This window comes from Berghia stephanieae, chromosome 11 (genome assembly GCF_034508935.2).
Source record: "Berghia stephanieae isolate SIO BIC M18660-M18661 chromosome 11, UCSD_Bste_1.3, whole genome shotgun sequence".
In the NCBI taxonomy this organism is placed as follows: domain Eukaryota; kingdom Metazoa; phylum Mollusca; class Gastropoda; order Nudibranchia; family Aeolidiidae; genus Berghia; species Berghia stephanieae.
Genome location: NC_088370.1, coordinates 2,970,672 through 2,990,090, shown reverse-complemented (window position 1 = coordinate 2,990,090; position 19,419 = coordinate 2,970,672). Strand labels below are relative to the sequence as shown.

Genomic DNA, 19,419 nt, shown 5'->3' with positions numbered 1-19,419 from the left:
ATGAAGCATGATTTAAGTCGATGATATGAAGGTAATTTACTGAATGAAATGAATGAAAATGTAAATGGAATATTGACATTTCAATTATTAATCATAAATGAGTGAAAATTCATAACAATGATAGATAAAGAGAAGATTTCCCAAATCATGAATGGGTATGGTATATATATGCAAACAATACTCAATGTTACATTAAGTTGGGTCATCATGTTTACAAATAAAATTATCGAATTTGTGCGTTCTGATTTGGCATAGTTTTCGAGGTAACTAACAGTATGCATGGGAGGTTAAGTTATACCCTTCTCACGTGTTTACACTAATCGAGAAAGTAGGTCGGCGTGAATATTTTCACAGCCTGATATGTGAGAGATACTGAAAGTGTAATTTTGCAAAAATAGACTCCACCTTAGTACTCTACTATTATTCATTTTGTTATTTCTTATGTACGTGAGTGGTTTATGGTCCGTTTCGACCACAAACTCTTTTAGCAGTAGATATCTGCTGAATGTCTTTAAAGCAAAGACGATGGCTAGTCCTTCACGCTCTATTACAGAGTATCGTGATTCTCTGTCCAATAATTTTCTGCTTGCATATAAGCAAGGCATTAGAGTTCCCTCATGTTCCTGTAATAGTACACCTGCGATGCCCTTATCAGACGCGTCAGTTCTTACAACAAATTCTTTTGATATGTCAGGTAATTTAAGAATTGGTTCTGAACAGAGTAATGCCTTTAATTGGTTAAAGCTATTCTGACACACTTCTGTCCAAACAATTTTGTTCGGTGACCCATTCTTTGTCAGATTTGTTAGCGGTGTCACGATGTGCGCGAAGTTGTAAATGTATTTCCTGTAAAAATTTAGGAGCCTAAGTACTTTGCGTACTTCTTTTTTTGTCTTATGTGGTTGCAATTGTGCGATTTTTGTTCGTTTTTCTGTCTCGGGTGTCTGTGTCCCATGACCAACGGTATGATTAATCCTGCATTTGAAGCTTCGATATTAGTAAACATAGGTTGCGACACTGTGTCTCTATCAAAATACTTTTTTAGCATATTTGCATGGAATGTCTTTGTTGTGTTGTAAATTTTAATCTCGTAATTAACATTAGATTTTACTGCTGTTATTTTGAATGGTCCTTTCCATGTAGCTAAAAGTTTACTCGAGTCATCGGGTAAGAGTATTAGTACTTTGTCACCAATCTCAAATTTTCTTGATTTGCTTTTGCGATCAGAGTATTCCTTGTATTTCTCTGCTTTTTTGGTGACGGATTCCTGTGCTAGCTTACACGTGTCCTCTATTCTGTCTTTTAGGTTTCTTACATATTCGTAAGCAAACATAATTTCGTTATTGTCCTCCTCATTCCCTTTACAAATGTCGGCTACTATATTGATCGGGCCGCGAGGTGATCGTCCATACATCAACTCAAATGGGGAGTAGCCTGTAGATTCTTGGGGTATTTCTCTATATGCAAATAGGATTGCTGGTAAGTATCTGTCCCAATCATCTGGTTTTTCTGCTGACACTTTTCTTAACATATTCTTTAGAGTGCCATTAAATCTTTCACAAAGACCATTTGCTTGGGGGTGGTAGGGAGTTGTGAATGAGTGTTGGATTCCCATGAGTTTCATGGTTTCATGCATCATATGTGATGTAAATTGGGGTCCATTGTCCGACAGTATCTCATTTGGTATGCCTATTCTAGTAAAAATTGTCATCAATGCTTCAGCTATGTGATCCGATGTAGTTGATTTCAATGCTATCGCTTCTGGCCACCTGGTTGCGTAATCGACTAGTGTTAGTATGTGTGTATGGTTTCTATCTGATTTTGTTAAAGGGCCTATAATGTCAATTGCAACTTTTTGAAAAACTTTTTCAATAACTGGGGTTGTCTCTAATGGCAATCTCGGTATTCTGCCTTTTGCGACTCTTCTTTGGCATGTGTCACAAGATTTCACATATTCTCGGACGTCTTTAGTAATTCCAGGCCATGTGAAATTCTCGGATATTCTCTTCAATGTGGAAGAGCTCCCAAGATGTCCAGAAGTTATTGAATCGTGCGCTATTCCAAGGATTTTGTTTCTGTAAATACTCGGCGTGACCAGTTGTTTAGCTATTTTGTTTCTTTTCCTATGTAACCTGAACAGAATATCTTTTTCAATGATGTATTCAACTTTTGATTTCGTCCCTTTGTTTGCGATATTGAAATATGATGTTAAAGTCGGGTCCTTTTTCTGTTCTTCAATGAACGTGTTCCTGTCAAATTGTTGTGGTTCAAGAGAAATAGTCATTGGCTTCTCTGTTGTCTTAGTCATCTTTCTTGTTTCTGCTAGACAAGCTGTTTCTTGGGTTAATGACCATTCTTTTACATCTTTTGGGTTGTCTTTAAGACCTTTTATATTGCCAACAATAACATCAGCGACGGGGTTGGGAAGTATACAGCATTCCACTATTCCTGTATAGTATGGGGTTTCTATGTACACGTTAGCTGTTTCAAAGGTTTCGACTGTGCCACTGAATGTGATGCATTGTACCGTTTTTCCAGTTTTGTCTTCGTCATTGATCAAAGATGCTTTTATTCCTACTGTACTGCATCCTGTGTCTCTCAATATTTTGCAATCAGTTCCATTAGCTTTGCCTTCACAAAAAAATAGCGATCCTGATTTGTGAGTTTGTGTTAAAAGTGACATACCTTTCACGCAATACACATTTATATTTTCTCCTGACATTACTCGTGTCTGATTGTTTACACTTGTTTGGAGTGATGCATTTGCAGTTTCTTTCGGATATCCCACGATTTTGTAACATTTGTCTGCTGTGTGGCCTTTCATTCCACAATATTGACATTTAATTATAGGTTTGTTGGTTTTCTTATACTCAGTATTATTGTCAGTGCTATTTCTTGTTTTGTTTTGATAGGGTCGGCTATGGTCTCTATTGAACTGTTTGTTCCATGGTTTGTTACTATGATCATCTTGTTTCACTTGCGTGTTCCGAGTGATTGATCGGCTCGTTCTATTTGAGTACTGAACTTTAGGTGTACCTGGACTCTGAGCAGCGGCAGCGTAGTATGGTTCCTTCAATGTTCTGCTAAGGGGTGTCAATGGATGTGCGCTGTTAAAGTTTTCTGCGTAGATTTTTAATTTGTCCAAGTTTTCTGGCTTTCTCTCTTTAAAGAATGCGACTAAATCTGGGTTGCAAGCTTGATAGATTCGATTCTTCAGCGTGAGATAGTAAAGGCCTGCAAAGTCGTCTTGTTTTACGTTTGCCAACTCAAGCCACCGATTTAGAAATTGAGTAATTCGGTTCACGAATGTATTAAAGTCTTCTCCACTTTCCGGTTTTGCAGTGTGAAACCTTTCCTGGTAACCATCTTCCGTTAATCTAAATCTTTTTAGTAGAGCGTCTTTAATTTTACCATAATCATCTGCATCTTCAGTTGTTAAGGTATAGAAAACTTTTAGCGGTTCTCCAGATAAGCAGTTAATCAAGGCTGTGGCCCATTTGCTTTCTGGCCAACGATAACCTTTAGCCTGAACTTCGAATCGGTGTAAGAAGGATTCTAGACAGTCTGAGCGTTCATCGTATGTTGGCATGCGTGGAAGTTTCACGAAAAATTCATCACTATTATTATGTTTTCTTTCATGACCGGTTTTTGTTTTTTCAATTTCCAGCATCATTTGGGTCCTTTTGGTTTCTTCTTCTGCTAATGCTATTTGTCTTTTTAGTTCCCTTTCTTGGACTCTTTCTTCTCGTTCTTCTCTACGTATTCTTTCTTCGTGTTCTTTTTCTTCTCTACGAATTCTTTCTTCATTTTCTTCTCTACGAATTCTTTCTTCATTTTCTTCTCTACGAATTCTTTTTCATTTTCTTCTCTACGAATTCTTTCTTCATTTTCTTCTCTACGAATTCTTTCTTCGTGTTCTTTTTCTTCTTTTACTTTCTCTTCGCACCATGAAAATATTCTTTCCTGGGTATTTCTAAGTCCTTTGCGAGACTTAAGTATCTTTTATATGCTTCCATGTTGCAATAAATTAGTTACGATGTTTTATATATATATTATATTGACAGGATACTGTTACTGACTGTTTTATTTATTTACACTTACTGGAATGAACTGTTCTATTTTTAGAAATCTCTCTCTCTTATTTCAACTTATTATGTATGTTGAATTTGATGCCTTTTATCGTTATATCTTATAAAGCAATGTGTCAATACAATGCGGAGTTATTATGACTTGTGTCAATAACAATGTGTCAATCGCGTGTACTCTAAACTATGTTACTACGAAAAATGTATCACCAATGTGTGTGACTTGTCGTTAGTTTGTGTACAATTATTCGCAATGACGCTAATGTACTAGAGTGTGATAACAATAATAGGATGCCAAAATAATCCCAAGTTATCTATCACTAAATATAACACGACGACTAGTAGACTCCTTTTATTATTATTTAGTTTTTAAAGACTCACTTTTCAGAACATAATATATAAGTGGTTTTCGGTAACAGTAATATGCCAAAAATGCATTTAAAACAAATCACTATGCAAAACAAATCACGATGTCTATAGTTACTATGTGATGCCCAACTCATGTAAAAGAGAATAATGAAGGATATATTTACCAACTCAGTTCGTGGCTGGGACCTCTCTCTTGTTCAATGGTTGTTCAACAATTGTAATTAGGCATTGAAGAGTGTTTAACAGTGATGTCTGAAATACAAAACAATAAAATATCGTAAGATTTACAATAGTTACAAAATGTGTTCACAACACTGAGTGATTGGATGATAGGTGAATGAATCGTTATGGAATGTAAACATATTGAAAACAATTCATGAATAAGGCAAACAACAAAATGAAATGAGTGATGTAATAACAAAGTGGACAAGGAATGAATGAATGAATGAAAAACTGAGTGAATAGATGAATGAATGAATGGATAATGTATGAATGAAAGAATGAAGGGAGGAATAAATGTATGAATGATTGGATAAATGAGTGAATAAACGGATGAATGGATGAATGGATGAATGAATGAATGAATGAACAATGAATGAATGAATAATTTATAAATGAATAAATGAATGAAGGAATGAATCAATAAAATGCTATTCAATTTGAATGAAAGAATGAATGGATAAATTGCTATTCCATTTAAATGAAGAAATGAAAAAGAAAAAAAATTAATCCTGTAAATAGGGAGTTCAATTAAAATATGATCAAGTGGGGCAATTAAGAGTTTTACAATTTAAACTTTAAAGTTAGATGAAATAGATATAAGTAACTAAATAAATTCAATTCTTTATATGTGTCCCCTCCAAAATGTCATGGTCTCAAGTGAGTAAAGAGCTACTCGACTATGCATAAAGATCTATGTAGAATGAGGCCCCAGAATTTACTAGTTACTATAAATGAAAAACAATTAACGATTTGTTTACAATGAAATAAAAATAATGATGAAATTTAATTAAAAGAGATAAACAGTGATCGTGGCAGTTACAAATAGAGATATGAATATTTTACGTAACTTATGATAATATGTCAGGTTCGTAAGTTTACGTTTCCAGGCAGTTGATGGGCTTGGATGATCTATTCCTCTGATAACAGGATTGGACTCGTAAAGTTCCACTTCGAGGCAATTGGTAAGGGGTTATAGTGTAGTACAGCGGGCTTGGGTTTGATCCTTGAAGATTATACAATCAAAGTTAAAAGCTCCGGCGTCTTAATGGTGTAGATATAATATCTACAAAGTCCCAAAAGATAAAAATCTTCCAGTATATATATATAGGAATAGAGCGACTGGCCGTCCGGCATAGATTGTGGAGAGAAAGTGAGTGTCAAATGTTAGACCTATCAGCTTTTATAATAAGTGGCTACGTGACAGAATGTCGAACGAAAAGTATTCACTAATTAGAAATTAATTCGAGGGAAGGCTATAAAAGGAAAGACGATCTAATATTAGAAGGTAAAGTTTATCTAAGCCTACCGAAATATAACTGGAGTGAGATGAATTCAGTTCTTAATAAAATAAAATTTAATAAGATAATTGTGAACAACCTTTACTGTGACACATCCATCCATCCATCCATCCATCTATCCATCCATCTATCCACCCATCCATCTATCCATATATCCATCTATCCATCCATCCATCCATCTATCCATCCATCCATCCATCCATCCATCCATCTATCCATCCATCTATCCACCCATCCATATATCCATCTATCCATCCATCTATCCATCCATCCATCAATCTATCCATCCATCTATCCATCCCTCCATCCATCTATCCATCCATCCATCTATCCATCCATCCATCCATCCATCTATCCATCCATCTATCCCTCCATCCATCCATCCACCACACCACATCCCATCTCATCCATCCCATCCATCCACCACCCACCACCATCCATCCATCCATCCATCCATCCATCCATCCATCCATCCATCCATCCATCCACCCACCCATCCATCCATCACCCATCCTCCATCCATCCATCCACCCTCATCCATCCATCCATCCACCCTACCCATCCATCCATCCATCCATCCATCCACCATCCATCCAATCCATCTATCCACCCACCCATTCCATCCATCCATCCATCCATCCCATCCATCCATCCATCCATCCCCCATCCATCCATCCATCCATCACCACCCATCCATCCATCCATCCATCTATCCATCCACCCACCCATCCATCCATCCATCCACCCACCCATCCATCCATCCATCCATCCATCTATCCATCTATCCATCCATCTATCCATCCACCCACCCATCCATCCATCCGCCCACCCATCCATCCATCCATCCATCCATCTATCCATCCACCCATCTATCCATCCATCCATCCATCCCTCCATCTATCCATCCATCATCATCCATCCATCCATCCGTCCATCCATCCATCCATCCATCCATCCATCCATCCATCCATCCATCCACCATCCATCCATCCATCATCCATCCATCCCATCCATCCATCCATCCATCCATCCATCCATCCATCCATCTATCCACCACCCATCCATCCATCCATCCATCCATCCATCTATCCATCATCCATCCACATCCATCCATCCATCCATCCATCCCATCCATCCATCCATCATATCCATCCACCCATCCATCCATCCATCCATCCATCCATCCCATCCATCCATCCATCCACCCACCCATCCATCCATCCATCCACCCATCCATCCATCCATCAAATCCATCAATCCATCCATCAAATCCATCCATCCATCCATCTATCAATCCATCCATCTATCCATCCTCAGACTAGAGTACCTCCCCATCACAGTCACCAACCTCAATCTAAACGCTCTGTGGCTGTCGGAGAACCAGGCTCAACCCATGCTGAAATTCCAAACCGATTTTGATGGCAGGACCGGTCAGCGTGTCCTCACTTGCTTCCTGTTGCCGCAGCAAGGTTTCCACACAGAGAGTATGGGTGAGTACTCCTGAAGCAAATTAGATGTAATGTAGTGATTGACTTATTCCCGACCTCATATACAAAGTCAGCAGGGAGGTGGTACTTGCTGTGTCTTCTATCCCCCTGTGTCTGTAACCAATAGCTCTCTGTCTTTGACTTGGAATGAGGTTACTCAGTGTGGTCCTGACCTTGGTCAGAGACCTTGGCTAGGAGGGAAACAGTCGAATGCATAGTTGTAGTTTTGGGAGATGATATTTTTTTTCCTTGTAAATCATCTCTGTTTTGTACTGTTATTATAATTTTTTTTTTTTTTGACGTATGGGTTTTTAACACTTGAGTCTATTCTTAGTGGGATCTTGTCTGGGTGAAACATTTAGGTGGTCTCAAACCTTTTAATTTTACATCTAGAATGTTTTTACTATCCAATTTTCATCCTTTTTTTTTTACTGGTGTTGATATGACCTAAATGTGTTGCAAGCGCTATAAAACCGTTAAAAACAAAACAAATAATAATCAACTTATATCGTCCACCGGAACCATGAAGGGTTCCAAGGCGCTACACATACAAAGACAACAGGTGACACAAAACACAACCGCTACTCAAAAGCCTGCCTGAATAGGAATGTTTTCAAAAGTTTCCTAAAATAACTCAGCTCAGAGGCATCTTGGATTTCTTTATCCAATTTGTTCCATACTTTTTGGGGCCCGGACTGACAATATTTTACCAATACCAATTCCTGCCCTCTTGTGTTATTGACTTTCTATAGCAATGTTTCGATTTTGATTAAAACATTCCACGTTTCTACAGCGTTTATCTTATCATTTAAAAAAAATAATTTTTTTTATTCCTCAGAGAACCTCCTGAAGGGCAGTATAGCCACGGATGGAGAGAGTATGTCAGAGAAAGAGAGGCCGAGAGACAGCGTGATTCGCTTTGCAGAAGATCATGAGGAGGGCGACTCTGATGATGACGTGAGTATTGCTGTTGCTTACACAGTTTTAGGATTGATGATTGAAATTTTGGATGGATAAGGTCCTGCACTACGCTAGAAGGACCAGGGCAGGTCCTGGTAGATCAATTGGTAGAGCACTCATTCCACATGAAAAAAGATTTTTTTTTTTTTTTCTGACAACTCCCCTCGCCCAACCCCACACCCCACCCCATCTTTGAGCAGTGATTTGGTTTCTGGCAGAAACTGCTTTGTGATGGACTTGTGTCCTATGCAAAAGGTAGCAAGCAATTGGTACCGATCAACACTACAAATCACACTATTTCTTTTTATCACTTTAAAAAAGAAATGTGAGGAATTGTTTCTTAAAAATAGCGAGACACCTTGTCTTATTTTTTTGTTTGTTTTTGTTTTTAATTTTATTGTCAGTCAGATCATTGCATTAAAGGAGCTTTTTCTCTTGTTATTTATCTATATGAAATCTATTGATCTATTTCAATAAAATGTTCATTTCTTTGTCCTGAAGGGTCATTTTGTACGTCACGACACCCCTCATCCCAAGGAGATGAAGGCACGGCATGCCAAGTTCTTGAAGGAGAAGAACATAGACGGCCATGTTATCCCACACAATGAACGGCAATTCACTGAGGTAGAAAATAGTCGAATTTTGGAACAGTTTCAAGGCTTTGTTGCCGTTTAGAAATAAAAAATAATTAAATTTTTGTTTATTGTATGATGCTGGCATTTTAACATTAAAAAAAAGAGAAATGTTGGTATTTGTTTCTAGTGCTAGTAATATCTTTAAACTATAACTACAACCACCCATAATGATCACCACTTTCAAAAATATGTAGTCATCATTATCATCATCATCATCATCATCATCATCATCACCGATGAAACCACTGGAACCACCAACATCATCATCATTAAGCATTCTTTATATTGTGGTCCCACGACTTAAGCTCCATAAGTATATACAGGATTGATGATTTTACATATAATTATGGATTTCTGTTAAAAACTTTTAGGCTCTGTAAATTTTTGAAGATTTGTAAATTATTAATGATCTGTAAATTTATAACAATTCATAAAATTTTTAACCTCCGTAAAATCCTCAAGTGAGTGGCGTAATTAAAATTTGCGGCAAGCAAGGACCCAGGTTTATAGGGAGTTTGTTCGTTTGTCGTATCACCACAAAAATTCTTTTTAAAATCTTTTTTTTTTTTTTTCATGAATCGATGACTTGTATATAGATTATAATGTTTCTTTGTTTCATTCAACAGGGTGTAAGTTTTGTGCCCTCCAGAAGCTCTGAGCCATACCCCATCCACAAGGGTGATGACGAAGAGCCTCCAGCATACAAGGAGCTGATTAAAGAGCCATCTCGCTACAAAACGTCACCTCACCTGAAACGATCCGATGAACGGGGAGAGGAGTCCACCGCTCCGTCCTCCCCGAGACCTCCCGATGTCATCTTGGGTGAGAATTTAATGTTATTCCATTTGTCCTTCATTTTGTTAGTTGCTTGTAGGCACTGTAAAACATTCAATATTCGTTCTTAGGACACTTGTAAGCACTGTAAAATATTAGATATTCAATTTTTAACACACTTGTAAACACGGCAATACATTAGATATTCAATCTTAAGACTGTTTTACTGTTTACACTTGCAATTTTGTTTTTTTTTCTAATACATTGGCAGGTCTGATAAAGCTAATCTTTGATTTTGTTTAATTTTGAAAATGTTAACTTCGTTTTTTGTTTTTTTAAAACTGACTTATAAGCATATATGTATTTGTGGGGCAGCGTGGCTCAGTGGTACGGTCTTTGCTTTGTACCCGAAAGGTATGGAGTTCAATCACCCACCGCTGCGTTGTGTGGCCTTGAGCAAGTCATATCGCCCTAGCTCACTTTGCGGCGCTGCTCTGCGGCTGACGCCTGGGTTATTCCAGTCTTCCCTTGGAATAGATCCTAAAGACAAATTTCCCCTTGGGGATGAATAAAGGGAATTTTATTTTTAAAATTTAAAAAAAATTTCTCCATGGTGATATTCTTGCATCCATCGACAGCACCGGATTTGGAAGGCGTGCCGCCACCGGCTGTCCAATCCGAGTCGTCTTCAGAAGAGGACGAACTGCCGCAGGAGTCGGAACCGTTGATCGGCAAGTCTGTGACCATCCCGTCCACGCCGACCGTCCGCATCGCCACCAACCAGGTGGAGGAGATCGACGACATCGACACCCACGACGACTTGGATGATTCCGACAGGAGGAGTGACTCAGCTGGGTCCGAGAAAGTCCAGAGGAGTTCAGATTCGGAGTCGGACAATGAGGTTGGTCATTGTCATTGTTGTTGTTGTTGTTGTTGTTGTTGTTGTTGTTGTCGCTGTCGTTGTTGTTGTTGTTGTTGTTGTTGTTGTTGTTGTTGCTATTGTTGTTGTTATTGTTTTGTTGTTGTTGTCGTTGTTGTTGTTGTTGTTTCTTCTTCTTCTCTCTTCTTCTTCTTCTTCTTCTTCTTCTTCTTCTTCTTCTTCTTCTTCTTCTTCTTCTTCTTCTTCTTCTTCTTCTTCTTCTTCTTCTTCTTCTTCTTCTTCTTCTTCTTCTTCTTCTTCTTCTTCTTCTTCTTCTGTGTTGCTGTCCTTTGTTGTTGTTCTTGTCCTCATCATCGTCATCTCTCTCTCTCTCTCTCTCTCTCTCTCTCTCTCTCTCTCTCTCTCTCTCTCACTCTCTCCCTCCCTCCTTCCATCCCCCTCCCCTTTCTTTCAGGTGAATATAGTGATATTTTTCTCCACCCACCACAGAATATACGAAGTAGAGATAGAGAGAAGAAGGTGGGCTTCGCCCCCGAGTACGAGGACCAACCAACCAAGGACCACCGGCTACGTCGACGGGACACTCCTCACTACCTGAAGAACAAGCGCGTCAACAAGGACGACGACGACCAACGTCAGGTACTGGAGATCCTGGCCCAGGTGAAGGCCCAGCAGGAGCAGGCCGCCATGGCCTCTAATGTCAAGGTCAGTCTTAGAAGAGATTTGCAAATTGAATTTTTCTTCTTTTTTTTTTTTTTTTTGGAAATAGTCTTTCAGAGCCGTTGGGCCCATGAAGACGGGAGTTTATCCCGGTTTCTATAGTGTGTGAAACGGACAATGGCAATTTGTTGCTACCCTTTGGATAGGATGCTAGTCTATTGCAAAGTCATTTCCACCAGATCTAATAGACCCAACTACCCATTCATTGCTGGGTGGACAGAGGGGTCCAAAAAAAAAAAGAAATCTCGACTGCACCCAGGATCGATCTCAGTCCCTTTGATTGTGAAGTGAGTGCTCTACCAACTGAGCTATAGGAACCGAAAGAAAGTGAAAAACTAAGCTGCTAACATTACTGGGGATTTCATAACAAGTAAAGTACAGAAATGAACGTAGAGAGTGGTGGGGGGCTACCTGAAGCCTGGGATCGTAAAAAATACTAACGAATAGGTGAAGATGTGCGGCTATGTGGTCTAGTGGTATGACGCTCACTTTCGGATCGGAAGGTTCTGGGTTCGAGCCTTGTGCTAGGCGCATAGTTGAGTCCTTGGAAAAGGCTCTTTACTCACATTCTCTCATCGTACTCAGGTGTAAAACGAGTACCTGGCCGTTAACAGCTTTGTCTTTGTCCGAAAATTTGTAATATCGCCTAACAGACGTCATGTCCCGCGTCCTACATGTTAAATGTTGCTGTTGACCAGGGACCCCTTGTAAAGTGCTTTGAGCACATTTAGTGGATATTGCACTGTATAAAGCTCAATTTATGGTAGCGCTTTGGATGGAAACAGTACAGGCATTGGACGTTTCAGGGACAAAGCCTTCATCAGCAAAACAATAAACAATGGAACATTGAAAACAAATGGTCAGAAGTACATTTTGTTTAATTTGTTTTCAACTTTTTCCTTTGTTTTATTGTTTTGCTGATGAAGGGTTTTAGTACCCAAAACGTCCATTATCTGTATTTGGAGCACTTGGCTTGTAGTTGGTTTATTTACAAATAACTTCTCCCCCGGTGACGTCCAATCAAGGGATGCTACTCTTTCGCTAATCTCATTCCCTATAAATGAATAGATAAAAGAAACAAATAGATGAGGATGATTTGTAAACTTCCTTTATCCGGCAAAGATAAATTCCAACTCTCACTGGTCCCAGGTGCAGGCAATGGTTTTGTGGTATGACACCTTCCTTCAGACCAGAAGGTCATGGGTTCAAGTCCCTTTCTGAGTGGTGCGTAGTTGAGTCCTTGGAAAAGGTCGTTACTCACATTCTCTCTCTGTACCTAGATGTAAAACGGGTGCAGATAACAGCGTTGTACTTGTCGAAAAAAAAAGACATGTAAAATAGCCCAACAAGTGTCATGTCTCGTCCTACATGTTACATTTTGCTGTTGATAAGGGACACCTTGTAAAGCACTTTGAGCACATTTAGTGGATATTGCGCTATGTAAAAAGCTCAAATTAATGTCTCTAAAGGACTAACTAGTTTTATATTCTGAGGAGATAAAGATAAAGGGAGTAAATCTGAACAACACAAAACAAACGCCGTTTCGGCCTTTGGCCTTTTTCAAGTAAACACAAAATATTTATATTGTTTACCTTCAACAGCCACCAGAGGTGGACACGATGGAAGCATCGACTCCATCCACCAAGGCGGCCCCCGCGGATAAGGAGGCTTTGCTGGTGGAAGAGGAAGTCACCATCCACATCTTGAGAGAGGCTGGACAGGGACTTGGAATCAGCATTGCTGGCGGGAAGGGCTCCACCCCTGTCAAGGGTGAAGACGAGGTGAGTGGGACCACAGGGTCTGGTAAGGAACATGTTTTGGGGTTTATCTGGCCAAATTTTGTGAATCCTTCACTGTTTTAATGTATTGAAGACGAGGGGATGAGACTTGCAAGTGAGGCTTGCCATCTTGTCTGGCGCTTTGTATTGCGCAAGCATTCACCAGCCAGTCAACTGCAGGGTACTTGCTCCAGCTGCAATTGATAAGAAACTAGAATACCTTTTGCGAGCCAATGAGTACAATGGATGTCGGCTTGTGCCAAAATGTTGGGGTTTTTTCCATATAACATTGGACAACACCCCCCCCCCCCCCCCCCCCAATTTTGTTTTTGCCAATTTAACTGGTTCAATAATAATGAAAAATAATCCAAAAGTTGTGAGTCTGATGAGGAACATTTTTTTGTATTAACTGTCCAAATTTTGTGAATCCTTCACTGTTTTAATGTATTGATTAATTCACCTTCTGTTGGGATTCACAGATATTTCTTACTCAATTACTCCCCACTCCCATTTACCAATGTCTTCAATTGACATATTTATTTTGTTTTCATCTACTCCCATCCCCAACCCTTCTTTTAAAAAACAAACAAACCCAGAGTATCTTTATTTCTCGGGTATCCGACGACGGCCCGGCAGGCCAAGCAGGGTTGAAGAAAGGAGACAAGCTGCTGTGGGTGAACGAGCAGAAATTGATAGGGGCAGATCACTACGATGCCGTCAACGTGCTCAAGAACAGTGGCAATGACATCACCATGGTGGTTGCCAGAGAGAGGGCACCTGAGGACATCGTCCCACCTGCAGAGGTAAATTGTTGTCTTCAAATAGGATACAATAATAGTCTGATGTCACGCCCGCCCAGCAATGAGCAGCTTGGTTCTAAACTAAGAAAATCTGTACTTTTTATTCTTCATGCTGGCTAGAACTTTTTCACATGTCATATGATCAGAATGTATAAAAGTCAAAACATGATCAGATTTATATTGTTTTTCTCCTCTGGATACACTTTTATGCTCGTTTGAAAAGTATTTCATAAGGGCGTCCGCTATTGTTCTGATAGTTAAGAACCAGTTAATAAGTTACTATACGTCCTTACGAGGGAAGTGACATCATGACTGTTGAAGCCAATTGACGAAAAAAATTACATATAAACACAGGTGACAATGAAAAGATCTTAAAACTAGTTTACGGTTATGTGGTCTTGTGGTATGACACACTCGCCTTTAGATCTGAAGGTCCTGGGTTTGAGTCCTGCTCTGAGCGGTGCATGGTTAAGTCCTTGGAAAAGACTTTTTTTCACATTCTCTCCCTCTGTAAATGGTTGTAAAATGAGTACCTGCTCGTTAACAGTGTTAACATATGTCTGAAAAAAATGTAATGTTGCCTAATAATAATAATAAGAATTATAAGAAGAAGAAGAAGAAGAAGAAGAAAATAAGAAGAAGAATTATAATAATAATAATAATAATAATAATAATGATGATAATGAAAATAGTATAATAATAATATTGATAAAAATGATGATGATAATAATAATAATAATGATAATAATAATAATAATAATAATAATAATAATAATAATAATAATAATAATAATAATAATAATAATAATAATGATGATAATGAAAATAATATAATAATAATATTGATAAAAATGATGATAATAATAATAATAATAATGATAATAATAATAATAATAATAATAATAATAATAATAATAATAATAATAATAATAATAATAATAATAATAATAATAATAATGTACTTTATTTATATAGTGCCAGTACCATACAATACAGCTCTAGGTCCCCAATATACATGACATGCAATATACGTATATCTTTTTAAAAATTGATTTTAAAAATGTAAAAAAAAATAATTTTTTAAATACCCTATCATATTAACAACAACATTTAAAAGATGAGAATACGGAATTATTTTTAAAAAATGTAAATTGGGGTAAATATGTGCTATGAGGTGACACTCATTAAAAAATAAATAAATGTATAAATGCTCAATTGGTTCTTTTTACATACCATCTACATATAACACAAAGAGATGGCTTTTTATACCATCTACATATAACACAAAGAGATGGCTTTTTATACCATCCACATATAACACAAAGAGATGGCTTTTTATACCATCTACATATAACACAACTAGATGACTTTTTAGTTTTCTTGCCTAACAGGTGTCATGAATCGTCCTACATCTCAATTGGTTCTTTCTACATACCATCTACATATAACACAAAGAGATGGCTTTTTATACCATCTACATATAACACAAAGAGATGGCTTTTTATACCATCTACATATAACACAAAGAGATGGCTTTTTATACCATCTACATATAACACAAAGAGATGGCTTTTTATACCATCTACATATAACACAAAGAGATGGCTTTTTATACCATCTACATATAACACAAAGAGATGGCTTTTTATACCATCTACATATAACACAAAGAGATGGCTTTTTATACCATCTACATATAACACAACTAGATGACTTTTTAGTTTCTTGCCTAACAGGTGTCATGAATCGTCCTACATCTCAATTGGTTCTTTCTACATACCATCTACATATAACACAAAGAGATGGCTTTTTATACCATCTACATATAACACAAAGAGATGGCTTTTTATACCATCTACATATAACACAAAGAGATGGCTTTTTATACCATCTACATATAACACAAAGAGATGGCTTTTTATACCATCTACATATAACACAAAGAGATGGCTTTTTATACCATCTACATATAACACAAAGAGATGGCTTTTTATACCATCTACATATAACACAACTAGATGGCTTTTTATACCATCTACATATAACACAAAGAGATGGCTTTTTATACCATCTACATATAACACAAAGAGATGGCTTTTTATACCATCTACATATAACACAAAGAGATGGCTTTTTATACCATCTACATATAACACAAAGAGATGGCTTTTTATACCATCTACATATAACACAACTAGATGGCTTTTTATACCATCTACATATAACACAAAGAGATGGCTTTTTATACCATCTACATATAACACAAAGAGATGGCTTTTTATACCATCTACATATTACACAAAGAGATGGCTTTTTAGTTTTCTTGCCTAACAGGTGTCATGACTCGTCCTACATGTCAATCGTTGTTATTGGCTTGGGATCCTTTGTAAAGCGCTTTGAGCACTTTTAGTGAATATTTGCTATATAAAAGCTCAATTTTTAAGATATATTTTTTTTTATAGCAAATTCATTGCCAGCTGCAGGATTTGGGGGTGTCAGCATCTGCATATTTAAAAAAAAAAAACAAGAAAACTAACGTAGAGCTTAATCAGCTTCACCAAATCTGCTGATTGTATTTTTGTGGGATGGGTGGGAGGGGAGGGGGGTGAAGAGGGGGAAGGGATGAGGGAGTAGTGTCCCATTCTCTATTCTAGCCAGTAATGACACCAACAAAACAAGAAACAAAAAAAAAAAAAATTAAAAATTGAGCTTTTGTATAGTGCAATATCCACTAAACGTGCTCAAAGCGCTTTACAAACAAACAGCATACCTCACACCACCCTTTACTTGGACTCCCCAGAATGCAGTTTGATGTAGATCCTGTATCGAATTTTGATTATTTTTGACGATGTAGTTACTGAATCGATTTACTTATTTATTCTTCCATAGGTTGAAATGACTCACACGAATGTCACTACGGTGTCCTTCAGCGCTGAACCAGAGACTGAAGTTTATGGAGAGGTCAGATTGCCTTATTTGTTGTTTGCAAATTTTCATTTTATTGCTTAACACAATTTTTCTTCTTCTTTGTTTTGTTGAGTTGTAAAAGTTTTTTTATTTAACAGTGCTAATGGTTTTCCTGGGATCCACGGAAATCCGAGATATGGGAGTGATAGGAGAAATTTTGTCTTCAGATTTTGGTGGTCTAAGCCAGTCATTACAACAAAACAACAATAGGACTATGCAGATTTCATTTTTGTGTACAAATAAAGAAGAAATAACTGTCCCTATGCGACCTACCTGGATGGGTAATGGAGACATCCGTATGGTACAGTTCCAGATTAGAGAGACCTCACTAGACATTAACTCAATCAAACTCAATCCTAGAGATTTTTTTTCTACTTTTCAAAATTGGAAAAAATGTATTAAAAATGAGCATGTACGTAGATAGTTTTATTCAACTACAAATTAACATGTAAAAACTAAAAACATTAGCTGTGATACTACGCCTATAGTTTGTCTCAGAAAAATGTAATAAATAGGTATAGGTAGAAATAATCAGGGTAAACTACGGATATATAGTCGGTGTTACGGTTGAGTGAGTTAAAAATATATATTCCCTCCATCCTTCACCCAAATCATTGTATTGATTCATTGCGGCTATGTGGTCTTATGGTATGACACTCGCTTCCAGATCGGAAGGTCCTGGGTTCGAGCCCTGCACAGCGCATAGTTGAGTCCTTGAAAAAGACTCTTTACTTACATTCTCTCACTCTACTGAGGTGTAAAATGTCTCTGTCTCTGTCAGAAAAAAATTTATTATCGCCTAACAGGCTTCATGTAAATTATCAACAAAAAAAACAAAAAACAAAAAAAAAAAAATAATAATAATATATATATATATATATATATATATATATATATATATATATATATATATATATATATATATATATATATATATATATATATATATATATATATATATATATATGAGCCAAGGTCAAAAGGTGCCAATTTTTTTTCTCAAAATAAAAGTGACATAATAGTCCATTCATGTTTCTATATGTGTAGCAAAAACCCTGTACTTCATGAATCAAAGGCCCTTTAGATAACTTTAAGATCTAACGCAGCATAATATCGTCAAATATACCTATAGGTTGCTGGTGTCACCTGTGACCGGTGACACCAAAATGAGACAAAAAACTCAATAACCAAATGATTTTTGTTGAGTATCAAACTTTATTTAGTAAGTTATAGACAAAAAGACACAATCAACAACAATCATGGTACAATAATATTACAAACTATTGGAGAAAATGTTGCTTTTTGGTGTCATCGGTCACAAGCAACATAGAATGCAAATATATTATTTCATAAAAATATTTGTGCATTAACACCAACAACAATATTGCATATGCTTATTACCAGCAATGTTCAGAAACTTTTGGAATAAAATGTTGGGAAATAATGTGACCAAAGCATATCTTATTTAGCGACATTGTGTCACTTGTGACATTAGACCGATGACAGCATTACTTATGTCACAAGCAATACCAAATTGCAATTTTGACAATAAATCATTAATTTCAGTCAAACCAGTGTAATAACCACAGTTAAATATGGAATTTAATAGTATTTCAGAAACCAAAGACTTCAAAAATAGAAATATATATGGAAATTAGAGCATCTGAATGTGACTTGTGACATAAGACCGGTGACACCATTACTTATGTCACAAGCAACACCAAATCACACTTTCGTCCATAATATATCATTATTTTCAGTCAAAAAAGCACAATAACCTACTCTAAAATGAAATTCAATAATATTTTAAGAAACTAAATACTTTCAAATTGGAAATATACTTAGAAATTAGTAATACCATTGTTGCTATTACTTTGGTCAAAATCGGCACTAGAACGCAATTTTGCCTCAATAAATCAAGAATAGCAACTGAACACATGTAATATAGCCTGTTAAAATGTAATTCAACGACATTTCAAGCTTTGAAGAACATGAAATCAGAAATACATTAGAAACGTCAAACTTAAGTGTCACCTGTGACATTTTAACCAATGACACCAATGGTCACAAAAAGTACCAGAAGTCTTACAAACTCTAGATAAATATCAGCCATGGTAATGAATTCATGTAACCATACGGTAACATCCGCCCTACTGCTCAAATCTGCAGTTTGTAGTAATCTAGTGTGTTAATAGTAAATCAAATCAAATTTCTTGACAGCCCTTCTTTTATCTGGATTCGTCAAAAGCTTGAGTTTTGTCTTTTTCTTGATTGATACAACCCTGAAACATAAAAAAATTAGAATTACAAGGAAATAATTAATTTTGTCAAAATCAGTCTTATGTGAGATGTCATAATATCATATTTGTAAATAGAATAACAGCTGAAAACATAATTTTTTGGTGGCACTTTGTAATATCCAATATCAAGTGTTGCTTGTGACA

General features: G+C 36.9%; 1 protein-coding gene across 16 annotated transcripts in view; it reads left to right on the top strand.

Annotated features, from left to right (window-relative positions):
- The window catches only part of LOC144957355 (uncharacterized), a 142,981-nt gene that overhangs the window by 41,949 nt on the left and 81,613 nt on the right, over positions 1 to 19,419 (top strand). For all 16 annotated transcript variants that reach the window (XM_078888533.1, XM_078888534.1, XM_078888548.1 and 13 more), the window contains exons 11-19: positions 7,292 to 7,464; positions 8,300 to 8,418; positions 8,923 to 9,045; positions 9,683 to 9,878; positions 10,469 to 10,731; positions 11,200 to 11,415; positions 13,032 to 13,211; positions 13,805 to 14,011; positions 16,898 to 16,969. In XM_078888533.1, coding sequence (XP_078744659.1) covers positions 7,292 to 7,464; positions 8,300 to 8,418; positions 8,923 to 9,045; positions 9,683 to 9,878; positions 10,469 to 10,731; positions 11,200 to 11,415; positions 13,032 to 13,211; positions 13,805 to 14,011; positions 16,898 to 16,969 — 1,549 coding nt within the window. The remainder of the gene's footprint in view (positions 1 to 7,291; positions 7,465 to 8,299; positions 8,419 to 8,922; positions 9,046 to 9,682; positions 9,879 to 10,468; positions 10,732 to 11,199; positions 11,416 to 13,031; positions 13,212 to 13,804; positions 14,012 to 16,897; positions 16,970 to 19,419) is intronic.